The 20,709-nt window shown below is 39.3% G+C and overlaps 1 protein-coding gene across 4 annotated transcripts; it reads left to right on the forward strand.

Annotated features, from left to right (window-relative positions):
- The first annotated feature begins 1,063 nt into the window (after window positions 1–1,063).
- Window positions 1,064–18,068, forward strand: NABP1 (nucleic acid binding protein 1). Of its 4 annotated transcripts, none has more exons than XM_072612704.1 (6): window positions 1,064–1,794; window positions 2,111–2,249; window positions 7,895–7,966; window positions 9,793–9,868; window positions 10,327–10,393; window positions 11,290–18,068. In XM_072612704.1, exons 1-6 carry the CDS (start codon window positions 1,704–1,706, stop codon window positions 11,481–11,483), a joined length of 639 nt encoding a protein of 212 aa, XP_072468805.1. In that variant the 5' UTR covers window positions 1,064–1,703; the 3' UTR covers window positions 11,484–18,068. The 4 variants fall into 4 exon arrangements, with proteins under 4 accessions (XP_072468805.1, XP_072468806.1, XP_072468808.1 ...); XM_072612705.1 differs by having other exon boundaries at window positions 11,362–18,068; XM_072612707.1 differs by lacking the exons at window positions 1,064–1,794; window positions 2,111–2,249 and adding an exon at window positions 2,274–5,920.
- Window positions 18,069–20,709: the final 2,641 nt, after the last annotated feature.

Genomic DNA, 20,709 nt, shown 5'->3' on the forward strand with positions numbered 1-20,709 from the left:
AAATTCTAATGGGGGAGACCAGGAGAAAGTAATAACATATACAAGTGTAAAAGAGAGCCTCTCCAGGGGAAAGGCACCAACTGAGGGGAGACCCTGGAAAGACCTCTTAGCCGTAGGTGAAGTTAGCCAGGGAAGGTAGAAGGTGGAGTTGTGAGGAAGGAGAGAATTCTAGACTTGGGGGTCAGCCAGGCATGGGGGGCAGGTGGGGGAGGTGTGAGTGTGGTGTAAAAGGTGCAGCAAGAAAGTCAGTGGTACTGGATGTTACGTGGAGGCAGGTAAAGCGAAAGAGGACTGAAAGGGAGCAAAGGAACCACTTCAAAGGCCAGAGCATTTTATTTGGTGCTGGAAGTAGCCCCTGGGGGGGGGGGGGGGTTATGGGAGGATGGGGTGACGTGGTCAGACCCTTACTTGAGTTTAAAATCTTGGTTTTTCTACTTATCTTAGAGCACTTTAATCCCGGTTCTTTCGTTCGTAAGCAGTCTTCGAGACCTTTTACAATTCTAACGTTCTATGAATGAATGAAAAGGCATTTCAGTTCTTCTGGAGGATACAGGGGATACAAATACAGGATCCCAGAGGATACAAAAGCCAGCCCCGGACCTCCCAGCCCAGATCCTGGCCGCAGCCCCGGGCTAAGTCCCGGTTCTTTTTCTGAGAGACCGTGTAACTGGTTACTTGTACCCCTCTCTGCGCCTCGGTTTCTGTAAACTGTGTTAAAGGACTGTCTGGGCCCCTTCTAGCTCAAAACCTCCGGAGCTGGATTATCCGCTTTTCCACGGATGGCCCCAGAAATCACTCGGGTCACCACGCGCCAGGGGCCAGACCTCCGCTATGTCCTCCAGGGTGGAGGGCAGGGAAGGTGGATAGGTGGGTGGAGGTAGATCGAGGGGAAAGAGGGGAAGGAGGACGGGAGGGGGAGGGGAAGGGGGAAGGGAGAAAAGGGACAAAAGACAGGGCTGGGCACGCCAAGTGTCACCTTCAGAATTTAGGCAAGAGGGTGAGGCTCCCGGGCCCGCCCCCAACTTTCTCCCCTCCCCCCGCCGTGCGGACGTATCGACGTGATGACGAAACTCGGATGGCGTCATAAGGGGCGGGGCGAATCGGGTCTGACTGCCTGGGTCTGCAGCTCGGCGGCAGAATTGGTCAGTCGCTGCCGGGGGCTGGAGCTCAGGGCACGCTCTCTCGCTCTGCCTGCCTTTGTGCCACCCCACCCCTCCACCCGCCCCCCCAGTCTCCTAGGGTCCTTTGGCACGCGCGCGGCCCGGCGCGCGCGCGCGTGTGTGTGTATAAGCGAGCACTCCGGGGCTGGAGGCCGGCTCGCGAGCCGAGCAACGCGGAGCGCGCAGCCGGGGCTTCCCGGCTTCCTTTTTTTCCCGAGCGGGGCGTTTGCAGCGAGCGCTCCTTTTACTGCCTTCCATTAAGTCCGTGTGTCTGCCCGAGACGGGCCGTGTGGTCGGGGGTGCCCCCTCTTCGTGCCTCCTTCCATTTTCTTGCGGCTTCGACCTCCTTTTTTTTTCCTAGGGGAGAACCCGGGGGAGTTAGTTAGACGGCGACCCCCAGGGCTTTCCTCCGAGCGTCCCCGCCGCCCAAGGTCGAGCCTCGTCGGGCCTCCCCCTCCCCGTGCCCCCGAGGGGTGGGATGCTTTGTGCTCTGCCCGGGTCCCAGCCGTAGCCGCCGCCGCCGCACCTGCAGCCGGCCTCGATATGAACGGGGCGAACGACCCGCACTTCTTTATAAAAGACATTAAGCCCGGACTGAAAAACTTAAATGTCGTCTTTATTGTACTGGAGATCGGTAAGTGGGGGCCCCGCCGCCGGAGCACCCCTCCCCCCTGCCTGCCCTCCTTCCCGGGGGAGGTGCTCCACGCGTGCCCCCCGGGCCCTCTCCTTACGCACGTGGCCGCTTCCCCGAGGCCCAGAGGGAGCCCTGCCTGCGCCCCCCACTGTGCGAAGCCCCCATGGGAGGGAGGGGGTGACCTCGTCGTCTCTTCTCCCCTTCCTTTGGGGGATCCACCCCCCGCACCTGGAGAAAAAGCCCCCTCCTTCAAACTAATAACCGGAGTCTTCCCTTTTTCCTCCACCTCCCCTCTGCATGCTTTAAATTCTCGCAGGACGAGTGACCAAAACCAAGGACGGCCACGAAGTCCGGTCGTGCAAGGTAGCCGATAAGACGGGCAGCATCACCATCTCGGTGTGGGACGAGATCGGAGGTCTGATCCAGCCCGGGGACATCATCCGGCTGACCCGAGGGTAGGTGTGCGGACCGGAGGAGGAGCCCGCCCGGGCCCGCCGGAGCTGGAGAAGCGCTCCGGGCCGGACAGGACCACGCGTGCCCCCTGCCCCCGCAGCCTGGGGCGGGGGTGGCTCTGTGATAGACGCCTGTCCCGTCCTCCCTGAATTTCTCTATAATTCAGTGAGATCATCAGCCTCTGGAGTCCCCTCATGCAAAACTCCCCTAAATTTGAGCCCCTACCTGGGGACTAACCTGGGTCGGAACTCTTAGGGTGCAATAATAAACTTGGCAAGCCCGCTGAGCGTCTCTTAGATAGGCAGAAACAGTGGCTTGTCTGCCTTTGTTAGGTAAACTGAAGTGGGATCCTGTACTTTTTGGGGGTTTTTTGCTAAGGTTTTCAGTAGGGAAGAATGACATAACATTCTGGTGAGGCAAATTGGAAAAAACGTAGCTTGATGTAAAATGCTGAGCTCTATCATTTAGAGTGCAAAGTAAAAATAAATTTAACATAGGAGTTATGTAGTACCACAACTGAGTTCCAGCATCCACGCAACAAGCTGATGCACTTTGGGGTGGGTGTGATAGGCAGGGTAGATAGAATTTTCAGTAAACTAGGAAGCAGGCTTTGGAAGTTTGGGGAGTGAGATTTTTGTAATATTTTTGTGAGTCATAACTACTGGGAAGTAGGGTGGAGATTGATAATAGTCATAATAGTATAGTGTAATTAGACATGTTACCTTGATGCTGAGGAACTCAAGAACACTCAACAGGCATTCATTATCTTAATATTTTTATAACATCTCCAGGAAGTAAGCCTAAGAGTTTATATCTTCCAAGTGGGAAGTTGGAGACAGGCTTTATTCCTGACTGTAAATTTGATTCTTTGACAGTGAATCAAGTGACAAATGAGACATAGAAGTGGTGGTGGTAAATCATTGCACTCTTCACAGCTGGACAAAGAATTCGTAGAGATAATTCCTATTTTGGTGGGGATGGCGAAGTTTCAATAACATTTAGAATGTTAGCATTTCCATGCTTTTACCTAGGATTAAAAAGACTAGGTAACTGATTTTTCTTCCAAATTTTACTTCCTTCAGGTATGTATTTGAAATCTTAGCGTTTAGGGAGAGATTCTTTTAGTAGTAATTGTTGATAGCTTTTAGGTAGAATTATGGAGTTGGAAGGGACCTTCATTATTAAAAACAATAATAAAAGCTAGCATTTACATAGCACTTTAAGGTTTGCAAAATGTTATACAGATATTCTCATTGGGTTCTCGAAACAATCTTTGGAGTAAAGTGCTATTATCTATTCCTATTTTTATAGATGAAGAAACTGAGGCAGAGAGATTTAATCAGTAGCCTAGGGTTACACAGCAAGTGTCTGAGGCTGAATTTGAACTCAGTTCTTCTAGAATCCCTAGTCCAAAACTATTCTGTGCCACCCAGCTGTTCAGGATGACCTTAGAGATCATCAAGTTCAAAATACCCTGCTTCCGCCAGTTTTGCAGATGAAAAACCTGGCCCAAGAGAAAGGAAATTACTTGTCCCTGGGTTGCAAAATAAGTGACAGGGTCTGAGCCCCAAGTTCCTCCAACTAAGTACGTAGAAATCTTTACACTGTACCAGACCCTTGCCTGTATTAAGGTAGAACTTTCTTTTACACGGTGAGGTTTTGAATTAGATGTGTAGGACTTAGAGCAGGAAGCAGGTTAGAGATCAACTCCCTCACTTTTGAAAGAACTGAAAGTCAAGAGAAGTGACTTTTTAAAGTCATGCAGATGAGACTAGCCTGCCCCAGGTGCCCTGACTAAATCCATTGCCTTTTACTCTATACGTCTAGTCTAAAGAGATGAGAGATGTCTGGAATAACAAAAATGGTGTTCAAGTAAACTAACTTTTACATATAGTAGATAAGTAGTTCGTTTTTTGTAACAGTAATTTTTTCCCCACCAAACTCTCTATACCTTGGTATTTTAACTCATATCTCTCTATTCCAGTCTAAAATTACTTTTCAGAATAATTGTTAACAGTATTCACAATGATTAGATTTTGCCCCTAAAACTTTCTACATTGGTAACTAGAACTACTGAATGTCATCACCATAGTGTGTGTGACTGAGGCAGCATTTTTTTATTATTAAAGAATTCAGTCAAAGAAAAATTAACAGTCTGGGAATGGAGCTGGAATTCCATAGCATAAACTGTTAGTATTAACGGAGACCAAAAGGTCAACCATTTGTGAAGAGAAGGGGGTTCACGGATGAGGACTGTTAAAACAGTATTCAGCCAAAGGTCAGGCCTAGTGCTATAAATGTGCTATATGGAAGGAATTGATGTTTTGGCTAGACAGTTTGACATTTACAATATGTTATAACATAAACTCAGAAAATTAATATATTCCCAAGTATAATTTAATGTATGCTGCAGTAAAGCAGGGCACAATGAAGCTTAAGGATTTATTTTAAAAAATAACCATTTTATAGATTTTCCTTAAGTTTAAAGCTTGTCCTTGAGATATATGTATTCTAGCCTAAACTGTCTGGCACCTATAATCATACAAAATGAACAAACCCTAGACACATTAATTTAAAATAGCTTAATGCTCAAATTAAGTGCAGAAAAACATTTTTAGGACTACACAGTTTTAGGATGTTAAATGCCTTTGTTCAGTTTTTAAATTTAGAATCTGGATTATAGATTTAATCTAGAAAGGATTTTAGCATCCTGAATTTTTACCAATGAGAGTACTGAAACCCAGTATATAATCCTTGCTCAGGTTCACATAGTAAAAAAAAACTGGGATTTGAACTCGTACTCCAATTTAAGCAGCACTAATTAGCCACTCTTCTGACCTTTAGTCAGAAACATTGCTTTTTTTTTATGATTAAAAAGCAGTAAATTGTTTTCCCATGGCTGATATCATCGTGTATATATCTACTCTTTATAGGACATATCCTCATAGGTCATATATTGAGGGCTGGAAGGGACTTCAGAGGCCACCAACTCCATCCCCATCATTTGATGGATGAGGCTGCTGAGGACCAAAGAGATGGAATTTCTTGGATGAACGCAGAGCCATTGTTCTTTTTACTGTACCACACTGACTCTTCTAGTAGACCTTTCCATAGGGTCTTGTGCAAGCTAATAATGTTGTCTTTAATGCATTTGGTCTTAAATATTTGTATAACTCAGTCATACTACACCTATCATCATGGTAAACCCAGTACTAAATGTCAAGCACCATAGTAGGTAGGCCTTGGTGAGAAAGACAAAAAGAAAGAAAAAGTTACTGTTTTAAAAGGATCATGTGTTCTGTCCAGGAAGATGGGGACATACAGAAGTATATGTAAAATAACCTAAATACAAGATAATTTTGGGGGGAGATTAGAGAAAGTTCTTCAAGTGGGGAGATATGGAAAGAACTCAAGTAAAAGGTAATATTAGTGACCTGTATTGAAAGGCACAATAAGTTTGATCACGATTTTGTTACTTCACATGTACAGGTTGGAGTTGGGAAGACTTGAGTTTGAATCCTCAAGTAATTGCTAGTTCTGTGACCTTTGGCAAGTCACTTAACCTTTTAACTTCTGTTTTTCTGTTGTGTAAAGGGGGAGATGGTAAGAGCACCTGCTTTACAGAGTGGTTGTGAAGATCAAATGAATTAACACCCCTTAAACTTTGCAAAATGTAAGGTGCTTTTCATGTTGTTATTCTGTAGGTTATTTTGTAAGTGGTCAGGACCTAGAATGTTACCCTAGGTAGTGGGATTCCCAGGTCAGCTCACAAATCCTCGTTAATCCATAATACTCATTTAGTTATAGTGTTATTTGATAGAACTATAGAATTTTAACTATTCTAACATTGCTTCTGTGCGAAGAGCCCTGGACCCAATTTTGGAATGCTAGTCACATTTACCCTATCCTTCCCCTTCCCCACTTCCCCCAACAAACAATAAAAGGGAAAAAGCATACATATATCACTTGGTTGCAGGAGCAGGGAGCCCTCTGATACACTGTTATGGTAGTTATGTAGTAAGAGACAAGGGATCAGGACTTCTAGAGGTCAGGCTGATAGTAAGGAAGTGGTGCCCAGGGCATGTGATCTCTTGCCAAATACCCTGTCATCCCTTTTATTTTCCATTGCCATCTCATTACTTTGACTAAGGTTTCTGACCCTAGTGTCTTGGCCAGTGGAAGGCAGTCTGTAGCAAAACCATAATCCCTTTTGTGGTTTTTAAAGTTGCTTTATAACTAGATTTTCTTCCCTTCTTGGTTATGAGTCTGTGAGGGAAGCCTATGGGGTACTTACATGGTAATGGGTAAGTACTTGGGAACATCATTTGCATGTTTACTAGCTCAGCAGCTTCCTTGAGTCTTTTGGGGTATTTCATCACCTGGGCAGAATTGGGCCTTGAGGAGGGTAGGAGGAGGGGTGAGGGGAAGAGAAGGTAATGTGATACAGAGGGAGTGGGGAGGGAAGCAGACTTCGCTTGGTTCACCCTTTCTTTCCTCCCATTAATTGTGGCCTGCTCTAGGCCTGTAGGGAAAGGTGGGAAGCAGCTGCTTCATTTTGCACCTTAAGATGAGTGGGGGAGGGGGAGTTGGAGGAGAGGAGAAAACCCCCAGCAATTGGCAAGAAAAGGAAGGGAGTTCCTGGAGATACCCTAGATGGGTTCCCAGGAGATTATTGGTCTCTCTGGAAACCAGTTAACTCAGTGCAACCACTTCTGTATATGGTTTAAAAAAATGCTTCCTTTTTTGGGTGGTGCCATTCACATTAAATAATCTACTTAAAACATTTACTGATTTTAAGTGTAGGCGATTTTAGTTTGCCAAAATGAATGACTTCTAGTGTATCTCCTTGATTCATGATATGATTATAAGCTTTTCCAGCCCTTCTGTCATTTTTGATAAATTGTAGCTTCATTTCTTGGCTTTTAAATTAAGAATGGCAGATTTTCTATGGTGAAATCAAATTAGCTTTAACTTAGAGTTATAGTTTGTTATGGGACTAATGGAAACTCTATAAAGCCCAGAACTTTATACTAAGTAGAATTTATTTTGGATTTAAGTAGGATGTTTTTTTCCTTATGTCATGCTTTGTTTTAGCATACCAGGTTGCATCAGCACCCACTCATCCAGATTAGTGATTAAAATTTTATGTGAAGGATGGCAGGTGAACCTTCCCCCTAATCATGCCAATCTTTTGACACTTTGATTAAACTAATAGTAGACCTTCACCTTCTGATGTGGAGAGAAAAATGTTGACATGTGACTAGTGTGAGTAAATATAGCATTAAGAACAAGAATGCAGATATTAATATCCCCTGGTTAAATTAACAGTGTCTACTTGAAGGAAGGGAATGCAAGAAAAGAAAGGGAACCAATACATTGGATTGACCCTTGTGGCAAATTAATGGGGGACTTGGAATCATCCCTTGTGGCAAATTAATTGGAAGGCATAGCAGGGGAGAGTTGCATAATATTGACAGGAATGGATGAATGAGTGGTGAATTAGCATCATTGGGTTGAAGAATCATTGTTGAGATCAGATCATAGGTCCATTAGAATAACGGAGTCAAGCTTCTGGACCACATTCAAGAGGAACGTTGTACAGTGCTTGTAGGTACACACACAACTGACTCTTGTTTATTCTCCTCAGATACGCATCCATGTGGAAAGGATGTCTGACTCTTTACACAGGAAGAGGAGGTGAACTTCAGAAAATTGGGGAGTAAGTATTAAAATAGGGAAGCTATGGTGTGCTTAACATTTTGTAAAATAAATGGTAGGTATGAAGTACAACTTATCTGGAGGGTTTTTTTATTAAAAGAAATGAAAGTTAATACTATTTGATTAACGGTAACATGGATGACATGTTAAATCTGTTCATTTGGTTTAGTTGTATACCTACTAAATTTCTATTTCTTATGTGGTTGGTCTCAGTTATTCTAGCAAAGAACAGCAAGAAACTTCCCTAAATTTCTCCTCAGAAGGACCATTCCTACAGGCCTTTGGTACATGGTTTTTCCAGGAATCGTAATGAGCATTTACTGATACCAGCTGCTGCCTTCTAAAACAAACAAAAACAAAGCATGCAGCAGTTATCTAGGCATAAGTTAAAACTTGATTTTTTTCTGTTCTTGGGTGAATATGTGCTCATATTAAAAGGACTAGCAGCACTGAAACACTGAAGCCCTCTATTTATTCACAGTCTAGGTACGGTGCAGGCAGCCGCAATGCGAGCTTCCATACACTGCCCTGGTAATGAGCTCCACCTTGACCTGGAGGGACCATCCTCTCTGGGGGTGTAAAGGTAATCCAGCCTCCATGCTAGCTTAGTTATTGGGATGCATAATTACAAGTAGGGTGTATACATATATATACATATACATATATATATATATATATATACATATATATATATATATATATAGTGATCCAATTAATTATTCCATTCAGCTTTTGGTTAGGGCTCAGTTAAAAAAAAAAAAACTAATTTGAGACCATACGTCAGATTGGAGACTAATACGTTGAAAGAAAAGTCACATGTTACGTAAAGCTTTTTAAAAAAAATTTAAAATCCCACAGTGAGGGAACAGAATAAGTTTTGTTCAGAAAAGCTGTCAATAATGATGAAAGGAGAATTTAGTTCTGAAACTGGTTAACACTTTCTGTGATTTAGGCCAGGGGAAAAGGTGGTTTCTTTATACCTGTCTTCATGTGTTAATATGTCTAATGTTGATTATTATAGGGAGATAAAAGCAAAGGTATGGAGCACTGGTCATCTCATCTGTTTAAGAATAACTAAAATTAATCCTGTTGAGAATAGTAGGAATAACAGACCCAAAAAGAAGTTAAATGCTTAAGCCATTCAATTCTGAAATGACTTCCAAGGTGGTATGCAAGATCTTTGTCAGTTGCAGATGTATTTTTCCTTTTTTTTATTAGGCTAAGGAAATACTGATTGTAACAATGTTATTTATATATTTAGGTAAGAGTGAGTAAACATGAGTTTGTGAATTGTCAGCCTACACCCCTATTAGCTGCCTCACTTATGAATAATACCATTGGGAGACTAGAGGTAGGGAGTTTGATTTGATTGGATCCAGATAAAACCGTCCACAACTGAGAAGAACTCTAAACATACGTTATACTAAGGTATGGGTCAGTAGAATGAATCATCTTTTGATCTAAAAAATACCACAGGGATGTTTCAATGTTTTTGACACTCGATAGTGAATAATAGTTCATTGTAGGTATAAAAACATCCAACCAAAAATACTAAATAATGGAGGGATGATATTTGCAGATTGTGTTTAATAAATACTATAACGTGTTTGAGTTTCTTTTATTGTTGTAAGGAGGATATATGTGGTTAGCAGGAAAGGGGTAGGAATTCGATTTATCTTTGGCACTTTACACTAATGTTGAATTTGGAAGCAACCTTATCCGAAAAGAGGGTTCTTACTTACTTGATTTTCCTGATCTAGAAATTCTCCGGTTGCCTTTTTTTTTTTTAAGTCACAACAACTATCTAACTTTTTGCTTTATTTTCAGATTTTGTATGGTATACTCAGAAGTGCCAAACTTCAGTGAACCTAACCCAGACTATCTTGGACAGCAGAGCAAAGTGGTAATTAAGTTTTATGAGCAAGCTGCTTTTTTGCTACGTACTACAATTTTTATAGATCAGTTATTAACAGCCCTGTTTTCTTGACACTTTTAAAATGTCTATAATTATTTCAGAAGCTAACATGAAATTCTTAAATCTTAAAGCATTTGTTTTCATGCATATACATACCAAAACTTCATGCATATATATGTATGTAATTTGCCATTCCAAAGGGGGGAGAAAGGGATATGAGGAAATTTAGCAATTGTAATTTATGTTTACATGCCTTAATTGTATGAATAGTTTAGGCAGAGGTACTATTAATTAGAGAATTGTACTTGGGCAAACTTTTAAAAACAAATGGGAATGGATAGAAACTCAAAAACATGCATTTCTGTGAGCTTTTGGTACATTTCATGGTCATCCGGTTTTTCTTTGATGCTATTTACTTAAATCTTTCTCTTAACATTTTCCTTAAGGCACATGGTGAACAAAAAAATAATTCTTCAGCAAGTAATATGGGTACAGGTACATTTGGGCCAGTAGGTAAGTCTTTGTGTGTCTGCTATCTGTGAGGTTGAAGAATGTGTATTTTGTAGAAGAAGCTTAATTTCTGGGTTTGGCTTTTAGGAAAAAGCTGTGTTACCAGAAGTGTGTAAACAAACCATTTTGCCACTGAATTTGTAGAACTCATTATATCCTGGTAACTTCATTTGACATAAACTGGTTCTTTTGCTGATATATTTGTTTACAGCTTAGCTTTTCAAACTTAATTATGGAGTATTCACTTTTAAAAGTTTATTGGATGAAAAAAGACTGAAACTATTATTTTCTTAGTCTTGAAAATAACCAAATAGAATTTTACTTTGGGGATCTTGAATAATGGTGTTTTGGAGATCAGGTTTGGTGGAAATTTTATTTGTCTTAATGATTACAAGACTAGTTTATGGATGATTGCTAAATTTTTTTTCTAACTTTTGTATTTTAAAACTTCTGCACAAATCAAAATGCTTTATTGTGTCTGTCTGTCTTGATTCTTCAGTAATAATGTCTGCTAGGACTTTTAACTTCTGTTTTCAGTTTTCTCTCTGCATTTATTTTCAGTGTAGGGAGGGGACATCTGTTCTTTTTTGTAAGTGTTGATTTCCCCCTTGGGTACCTAAGTTAATCTTCTCTCTTCTCTTCTACTTGATGACAGCACCAAGTACAGTTTAAAGCTATCATGTATGTTTACTTAAAATTATCAATTTGGAGGGGGGAAGGCAGTCACCAGAAATGTATTTCCCTAGTCTGATAGTCTTTAAGTGTCTGTCCTACGTGTGTGTGTGTGTGTGTGTGTGTGTGTGTGTGTGTGTGTGTGTGTGTTTTGAAAAGGAGGTATCTTTATACAGGTGTCAATGTCGGGGTGTGGAACTGGTGATGAATTGTTACTATTGTTTTAGGAAATGGTGTACAAACTGGACCTGAATCAGGGCGATTCCCGTTTTCATATAATCATGCCCACTCCTATGCAGGTACTGGGAGAGCCAATGGACGAGGACCTGTAAACCCACAGCCACCAGCAACAGCTAATGTTCAACCAGTTGTGACCACAATAAGTAATGGGAGGGACCCCCGGAGAGCCTTTAAAAGATGACCTATGCCAAATGTTCACATACAGCTTGCCTAAACTACATGATGCCCTACTTGAACACTTATTGCACTTTTATTTATGGTTATCTGTGAAAAGTTTGTCCTTTATTGGTATGTTTTTATGTTTTGGTTTGTTGAGACAAGTGATTTGTTTTATGATGATGCAATTAAGCTGCTTAAATGCTATCTGAAAGAATGGTCTATAAAGGAGGGAAAATAGATTTGGAACAAAAAAAAGCAGAAAGCCCCACCCATAAACTGCACTTCACATGGGTGTATGGGTCAGCTTTAATAGCCTCTATGAGTCTGTCCTCTGTATAAACTTTGTAACTCCCATTTGACTTAATGAGAGGTATTTTTTTTTGTCAAATATAGAAGTTGCCAATTAAAGCAATAACTTCCAAAAAATTGAAAATCTTGTTTAAAAGATAGCAACAAATGGTTGAATGTCTTGTGACTCCAAAAAAGATTGATTTTATGACATAATTCGTGTTACTGCCATGAAGATATTTCCAATGATTGAACAATCTTAGGCTGATTTTTTTTTTTATTACCTGAAACAGGCTAGCAGAATTATGAAATACAGCATATTAATGATATGTATTATAGCAGGTAATTTTATTTTTAAGCTACATTTATTTTCTTTTGGGGTAGGGCTCTTAAAATACTCTTTGGCTAAATAACATTTAAAATTGTCCCTTAAATATTATTTTTTTTTCAAAACCAATCGTTTTAAAATGTTTTAGAACTTTGACACTTGAAAAAACCTTTAAGAACATTAGTCTGATTATTGTGTATATAATGTGGTGATAGTAAGTACTACCCAAGTTAGGGGGAATTTGAACAGAAGCCAGATGGAAATCTGCAAACCTAAATATAATTTAATAAAATGCTTGCTGTCAAAGTACTACAATTTTTACATCAGAAATACCTGACATGGATTGAAGTTCCTAGAAACGTAACTTCTTTGAATGAGTTTGTGTCAAACAGCTTATTTTAAAAATAGAAATTTCATCATGAACTTGAAGAGTTTTTGGAGAAAATTCATGCTACTTTGTCCATCAGCCAAAGATAGAGGAATGCCTCTGGTAGAACTGAGTGTAGCTTTATTCAGAATTGTTTGGGAAGTGGATTTCATTTTCACTTGATAAATGATTTCCATTCAGTTCCACCATTTCTCGTAGGGTGGATTACTAGTGAATTTTTGATTTGTTAGACTTATTCTTAAAGTTGACCCCTTGAATAAAACTTGCACTAATGTTAAAAAAAAAACCTACTTTAATTCTTTGTCCAGCCTTAAATATCATGTTGTAGAAAATACTTGTTTGCCATCCCGATCTTATATGATTACTTAAAATTGTTAAAAAAAAAAAATTATTTTCCCTGTGGAACGAACCCCCTTGTAAGGGTAATAATCTCTAGGCTTGCTTTCTTGACACAGACTTGGTAAAGACTATCTTTATTATTTGTGGGTATGTTGCTTTTCCTCATCTCTTTAAATCACAGTGCGTATCTTTCCTGAAGACCTCATAGCATTTGGATTGGGGAGATTGATGGCCTGGATTTTTTTTCTTCTTTGCCTTAGTTATAGAACCTTTCATATTATTTATTTTTGGTATAGTAATGAGTTTTTTGTAGCTTTGTTGGAAGTTCATAAAAATATCCAAAGCATGAAAGCTGAGGTGGTGCCATTTTCATGATTGGTGTTCATCTTAGAATTTGTGTTTACGTTGACAATGATGTCTGTGTCTGAAAGATTATTTAATATATGTAATTTCCTGATGTACTTTATGGGAATCGATCTTTTAAAAAAATGAATTTAATGAATTCCTGCTATGTAATGAAATGACAAAAGGAAGAGACTGTTTAATCTAGACATACAAGTTTATTTCTAAATCTCTTCCTTCCTTTTAACAAGCCAAATCCAACCAGATTACCCATCCAAACTTTTTTCCAACTTTCTAAGGTACTTTTTAGCTGCTCATTTTTTAATAATTGAAATTGGGTTATCTTGTTATTATTTTGCTCTTTTCCTAAGAACTTTGCATTTCATATGGTTACCAAGAAAGCAAAATCATTTGGTATGAAGCAGTAATGTATTTGGACCTCCCTGTCATCCTTTCATTTTTCCCCCCCTTGGAAATGGACTCTAAGTTAACTACTTTTCTAACAGAGACACATGCAAAAAATTGGTAGAACATTTTTGTACTTTTAAGTAATGTAACAGTCCCAAAGGAAAGTTAAAATATTCTTCGCTTTAAAAAAGGAAATAGAAATATTAAACATTGTATTGTTTTACCCCCTTGGGTACATCAGCTTTCATGTAGTAGGCATTAGAAAACAAAGGATGTAGGGGGAAGGCTAAATTTAACAGTATTTGCACACGTGCTATGAATGTATGTGGTTTGTATTGGGAACAACATGTCTTTGCTTCTTTTGAGGTTAGTGATATTCTTGTTTCAATATTTTACCTTTGTTCTTTTTTTTTTCAGTGCCATTTATTAATGAGTCTCTTTTCTCTTAAGGAAAGACCCTCCAATACCAAAGCAAGTGACTTACAATCTATAGTGACCTACATTTATCTAACCAGTCTAGTCTACTTGGGCAACACTCATCAAGAAGTCAGAGGAAGAATATTTTTCTGCTTTCCCCTCACTCCATTTTTCACTTACCAACTTAATTTTTTTTTAAAAGAGCACTTAAGATGGAAATATTAACATCTATTGGAAAAGTCACTGGAATGAGTTCCCCACATAATCTCTACATCATGGTTAATTCTGAAATGGATTGAAGTCTCATCAGAAGAACCAGTTTGTTATGGCTTATGCCTCTGCCTTGGGCATGGTGGGGTGTTAAAATGTGGGAGAGTTGAAGGATGAACAGAGAAACCCAGATGAAATGTATTTCATATAGGTGGTACCTAAGCACTCTAGCGTTACCCTATTATTTCTCTCCTATTCCTTTTTGTAGCTCTACCACTAAAGGCTTAGAGTTCACACAGGATATAATTTATATAGTAAAGCATTAGAGAAGTATGAATACATGTTTGAAGGAAGGAGAAAATGTTTGCAAGGAATCAGACATGCACGTTGATTTTTTTTTTCTCCTACCTTATAGTTAAGCCCAGTAATAGCCCCTGGCCATTTGAAGGTTCATCACTTAAGGACTTATATTTGTAAGGCAAACTCAGTCATCATTAGTAATACCATAAGTTACTTAATGTGGTAAGTTTAAAGAAATGCTTTTAGGTACAGGTCATTTTCTATATATACACAATTGGAGTCATCAGGTTGTTGAAGTCTCACTCATAGTATACTATGAAAGAAGAGTAGAAATAAAATGAACAAATCATAGTTTGCTAGCATCTAGCAATTTTAAAGATAATTGGCAAAACTAGGTCCTAAATTAGGGTTTTACGACTGGTTACTCTTCTATGGACTTGAGGGTATGGATCTGGGCATATTCTACAAATTGAAGACAACACTTGCCCTATTCTGTGCTCAAAAGTCTTCCTTGATGTCATGCCACTCTGTGCTTTAGACACAACCTGTCTTTTGGCTCTCTCTTTTCCTTCGAGATAAAGCTCAGTCCAGTGCTTTCAAAGACTTCACAGGCAAGTTCTCAAAAAGGAACAGTGTTTTTCTCCCATCGTGCAAATGAAATTGCAATCCCTATGTCAGGTGTTGAACTTAAACCCTGGTTTATGGTAGAAAACTTGAAAAGTCCTAATTTGTGAACTATGAAAAATGACATTATCCTTGTGATGTGTCTGGTATCCCTAATCTTGTCTTTGGAAAAACCAGAGGGTTTTGGGGGAGGGGGAGTAATGGAAGTTACCAAATTGACGTACTTGGATGTAATCACAGGTTCTGTAAGATATACCTAAAGCCCTACCTGTTTTATTTTTCCAGTCCATTTCCAAGTACTGCCTTCAGTCCTATAACAATGTGAGCAAACTAGATGGGAAAGAGTTTTAAGCTTGAGCAGCATTTGGCCATGTTTCATGTTTTGTAATCATGACAGATTTTTAGTGCCTAAGGCCATGAACATAACATGGTAAAATCTTGATAATTCAGAAAAGAGCAGTCATGATTTACCAGGAAATCTGGAGATTTTAAAGATGCCTTATGTTAAAGTATAGTGTTATGTGAGGTTGTAAGTGGGTGCCAGTGAATTAGATAAATTCTTTAGAAGGCTCATAGCACAACCGCAAAAGGCCTTTATCTTGTAAAAGTTATAGGATCTACCACTGAAGGCACAAAGTATATTAGATCATTTGTGACATAAAAGGGCTTAGAACTTATGCTTTAGCACCAACAACCTTGACTCAGCTGTTATACTTGTAAGTCACTCAAGTTTAATGGAATTCTCCCAATTTGGGTAGCATAATGTATGAACTGAAATTTTTTATGATATTCCCAGATTAATTGATTACTAATGCCATCTGGCTGCAGGACAGCTTATATCATTAATACACTAAGATTGGTTTAAATTGGGTGTATGAGACCTTTCTCATTTCCACTCCCCATTTTAAAACTGAGCAGACAACTTTTTGGGGTGGTAGTGGTGGTAGAATTAACCTTGAATCTGCACCTTCACTTTATTATATGACCTCTGGCACCATCAGTTTTAAAATACACCATACTATAATGAAATGCAAAAAAACTTGTAACCCAAGTTGACTAGAACATAATTAAAATGTGTTCAGTATAAATCTCATGTAGTTCACATAAAATTTTCAATTAGACTTACTTTAAAACATGTAATTTACATTCCAGTCACAACAAAATACTGACATTTTCATTTGAATTTTGCAATTACCCTGTGAATACGGCAAGGTAGGTATCATCCTTATCTTGTAGGTGATGAAACTACATGAGTTGGTGTTGCTATAAGAAATTTTTGACCCAGCTCATTTTTCTGTTAAATTGTGCCCTTCTCAGTGCATTAGTGAAAGACCTCCACGTAGCCAGCAGTGGAGGCACTTTGCCAAAGTCCAGCCTGTGAAATTCAAAGGAAGATTAGATACCAAAGCTTCCCCCCTAAGTTAGAATTTAAAACAAGTTTCTATTTATATTCACTTTGGTAGTTTTCCATAGGTGGGGGGAGATAAGTTCAGACAATCCCTACCTTAAAGAAACTTAAGTTTCATAAATTATGGCACCAAAAATTAGGAAATCCTGTTCAAGGTCCGACTAGGAAGATTCCAAGAGACGTTGAGATGCTGCAGAAGATGAGTAGAGATTCTGTAGGTGTGGATGATAAGGGGGCAGTCTAAACCAAGTTATGCAGTTGGAAGGGTGAGGTGGTTTCCCTGAAGTTTGATGGAAATAGGATGGGAAAAAAAGTATATAAGTATCCTATAAAGGGATCAAACATGCTACGGATTTTATGATCTGGTCCTCCCGAAAATAGTGGCCTTTGTAAAGTCGTTTACCCAAGTATTCTGGCATGATTTAAGTCAAGGTGATTAAGCTAGGTCTTGAATGTTCCACGTACTGGCAACAACGTAAACACCCGTTTTTTTCTTGCAGTATGGTTAGGGGTGGTGGTGTAGAAAAGAGCCGATAGAAGGAAGCGTAAACTTTGTTTAATGTCTGTTTCAGTCGTGTCAGACCCTTCATGACTCCATTTGTGGTTTTCTTGGCAAAGATACTGGAGTGGTTTGACGTTTCTCAAATTCATTTTACAGATGAGGAAACTGAGGTAAACAGGGTTAAGTGACTTGCATAAAGTCACGCAGCAAGTGATTTAATTCAGGTTTGAACTCAGGAAGTTGAGTCTCCTGATTCTAGGCTTGACGCTATACAATGTGTCACCTAACTGCTCAGTGCCATCTACCGGGCAGATAATAGATCATTAGAAATTCTGAAGCCAATAAATACGTTTTAAACGTTCCTGTCTTCGGGCAAAATACTATCATTCTACAGAGAATTTCTGCCTACTCGTTTCAGCACGATGTGAAAACTTTAAATGTCATGAGCTAGTCTCAAGAATCTGTTCATCCCTTTATATTAAAAAAAGAAAAGATCTGAAATTGTAGCAGAAGCAACAGTTACTCTACAGATTACAACTGTAGAAATTAGCCAGGGTTATGGAATCAGCGTGGAAGCTTTCCTTCACAGCAAGTAGCTGGTTGCCACTAATTCTGGTGAAAAGTGTAATGATTAGAAATACTTTTTGATGAGTGGTTGACTTTGTAAAAACAGATGAAGTAGAAATATAAATGTCCTTCAAAACCATATTCCCAATGTTAGTATTCATGCTGTACATATATGTATGTATTTATACATGGTATGTATCCATAGCTTTTGACTTACATCTGATTTTATTTTGAGCTCCCAGGTGAGGAAACTTCCAATGAAGTTGAGCAACTAACCCTGCAACTGCAATTGCTTATGTTACTGAGAAGTGACTTTTACAGGGTCACGCAAACATGAGAGGCCAGACTGACCAAGTGCAGCTGTTTATTACTACCCAACTGTTGTATCAGTGTGTGTACATCCTCACCCTGCTACCTCTCCCCCCGCCCCCAGGGTAATTGTTAGTCGCTTCAAATAGTACTAGAAAAATGAATTAGTTTGTCTCACTTTGTCTTCTCTTAATTGCATGGTACTGTTGCCTATGAATTTTTTCAGTGAGAAATGTTACTTCAACAACGAACCACAAAACTGAGTGAACAAGAATGTGAATTGTGTTAACACCTAAGGCACTTGTAGGGCATCTGCTCAGCCTGGGTTTCAAAAGATTGACTGCTCTTTAGTGAGGTTCTTATGGATCCTAGATTTGGGTAGTCCTTAGCTCTGTGAATTCAGAACTATCTTACCACACCACAGGGTAAGGCTCTGGAGAGTCACTTCATGGTAACCAAGCTCACAAGGCAGTGTGACTAGTATTGCAGAACATCAATGCTAATTTAGAATGGGAGAAAAAAATTGGTGAGATAATTGGTAGCATTTACTTGCCAAGGATATTCCCTCCTGGTGAATAGGTAAATCTACTCAGGAGACTGAATTGTATAGACAAGAGGTTGCTTAGCACAGAATAAGCAGAGGGAATTGAATGTTCTGAAGAGAGATCAACTTCCCACACACAGATGTTTCCATCTAAATAACCAATATTGGACTTTAGAATCTGTACTTTTCTTTCCATGGTACAGGCTTCTGGGGAGATTTAAACTGAACTGCAAACCTTAATCATACATTTATTGAGGAAGTTACAATAGAACCTCATATCTGGAGTAGTAAGAGATCTTAGTTTAGGCTCAGGGCTGGCAAGGAAGGACTATAGTCATCATATTCTCTAACCCCCCCCCTTCAATTTATAAATAAGAAAGATAACCTTGAAGAGAAGTGAAGTAACTTGACTAAGATTGCACAGTTAGGAAAAGTGACAGGTTGAAAGAATCAAGAAACCCTGTGTTACACTGTGCCTTTCACAATTTCTGTGACCCTAGCTACATCCCTTGACATCTTTGTGTCCTAATTGTCCTTATGTGTAAATGGCGATTATCATACCTGTACTGGCTACCTTTGAGGGTTATAATGAAGGTAAACAGTTTCTAAACCTTTAAGTACTATAGAAACTTGGAATAGTTACTAGTGGCAGTCAGTCATGGAATCCAGGTCTCATGAATCCTGTTTCAATACTGTTATACTGCTTTAAGATAGTGTATAAATGTTCCAACAGTTCATATAAATGACTAGGATAACTTTTATATAGTCAAGTCCAAGTATATACTGTTTTCTTCTCTGTCCTCCAGAATTTATTTTAAAAGTATTGATAATGATTGTTTACCCTAACATTTAAAGTTGAATTCTCATCAGACACACTTTGAACATTTAGAAACAAAACTGAACTTACTCCTAAGCTCTAATTTTTAGTTACTTGCAATATAAGCTTAAGAGTCCTTAGAGACATAGAGTCCTAGAGTTAGAACCATCTTCTGATGAATGAATTTGATGCAATTTCCCAAAACTAGTGTTCAGAGCATCATTCTAGGTTTGGAAAATAGTTTAGATGAGCCTAGGTGCTTGTCCACATGAAACTTACAGACTTGATGGAGAATTTAACATGTAGATGATTAAGACAAATAATAGATCATAAATATTTTAGAGAATTGTAAAGGCATTGTGAGCTCTGCAGGGAAAAATGGAGTGGAAAAAGCTTTACAGACTTTGAGGGTTCATAGCTTTATAAAGGTGGGAAGGACCTCAGGGGTCACTAGTCTGCCCCCCTCATTTTTACAGATGAGGAAACTAAGGCACAGGGGAATTAAGTGACAAGTTCACACAAGTAATGTGTCAGAGACGTTGCTCTCTCAAACCTCTCCGTTTATCTCCTATGTATCCCAGATGCTGAGAATATAGAATACATCTATACATGTCCTTCCTCATCAGCCTTAATACATTAGAACCTCTTCTGCTTTGAGTCTTTTGGGAGCTGTGGGTACTTTCACACCTCTTAAGTAGGGGGTTAGTGGAGGGATGGAAAAAGTTTCCATCCTGGGCCACTGAGAGAGGTAGGGTTTGGAGGGAATGTAACAGAAAATCTTATGGGTCATCTCCAAGTCTGTATTTGATGGGGACTTTTTAAGGACTTTTTTAATGGAAAACTTTAAAGACCTGTCATTTAGAAGACATTCAACAGGCATGTGTTAAATGATAAATATATTTAAGGCATTATGTATTGGGCATAGGAAGACAGAAGCAGTTACTGCCTTTAAGGAACTTATTTTTTATTCTGAAGAAAGGGGTTATATAGTATGTATGTCATTCTTTGAGAGATCTGCATATACTTCCTTCCTTTGACATAAATCACTAAACTCAGTCATGTCTTCTCATCCGATATCCTTGTCCATATTCTTCCTCAGATTCTCCACAGGTCATTAACCCAACATGTTGGGTTTTACATTTAATTGGTATGAGTAGAGCACTACCCATTTCTGAATGAAGCAGAGCTTTGAAGCTCTGAAGTCAAAACATTTAAATTTTTGGTTTCTGTCTCTCTGGGAAAATGCACTGACACTCTGCTGGACAAGACTTTAAGCTTGCTGATTTGTTACCATGTGAAAACTTGGGGAAATAATCTCCTGCTCTCACTGCCTAACTTCCCCTCTTGCTTTTCTGGTTATACAAGTCCTTGATCATACAATCAGAACTGGAAGGGACCTTAAAGGTGTGATGTTTAAAAAGTTTGAGAGACATAACTTCTGGGTAATTAATCATTAA

Source organism: Notamacropus eugenii, chromosome 5 (genome assembly GCF_028372415.1).
Source record: "Notamacropus eugenii isolate mMacEug1 chromosome 5, mMacEug1.pri_v2, whole genome shotgun sequence".
NCBI classification, from domain to species: Eukaryota; Metazoa; Chordata; class Mammalia; order Diprotodontia; family Macropodidae; genus Notamacropus; species Notamacropus eugenii.

Excerpts from the sequence above, each read along its gene's own strand:
- NABP1 (XM_072612704.1), top strand. The coding sequence starts at position 1,704 with ATGAACGGGGCGAACGACCCGCACTTCTTTATAAAAGACATTAAGCCC. Across the intron at positions 2,250-7,894 it reads ATCATCCGGCTGACCCGAGG|ATACGCATCCATGTGGAAAG; the intron begins GTAGGTGTGCGG and ends TATTCTCCTCAG. Across the intron at positions 7,967-9,792 it reads GAACTTCAGAAAATTGGGGA|ATTTTGTATGGTATACTCAG; the intron begins GTAAGTATTAAA and ends CTTTATTTTCAG.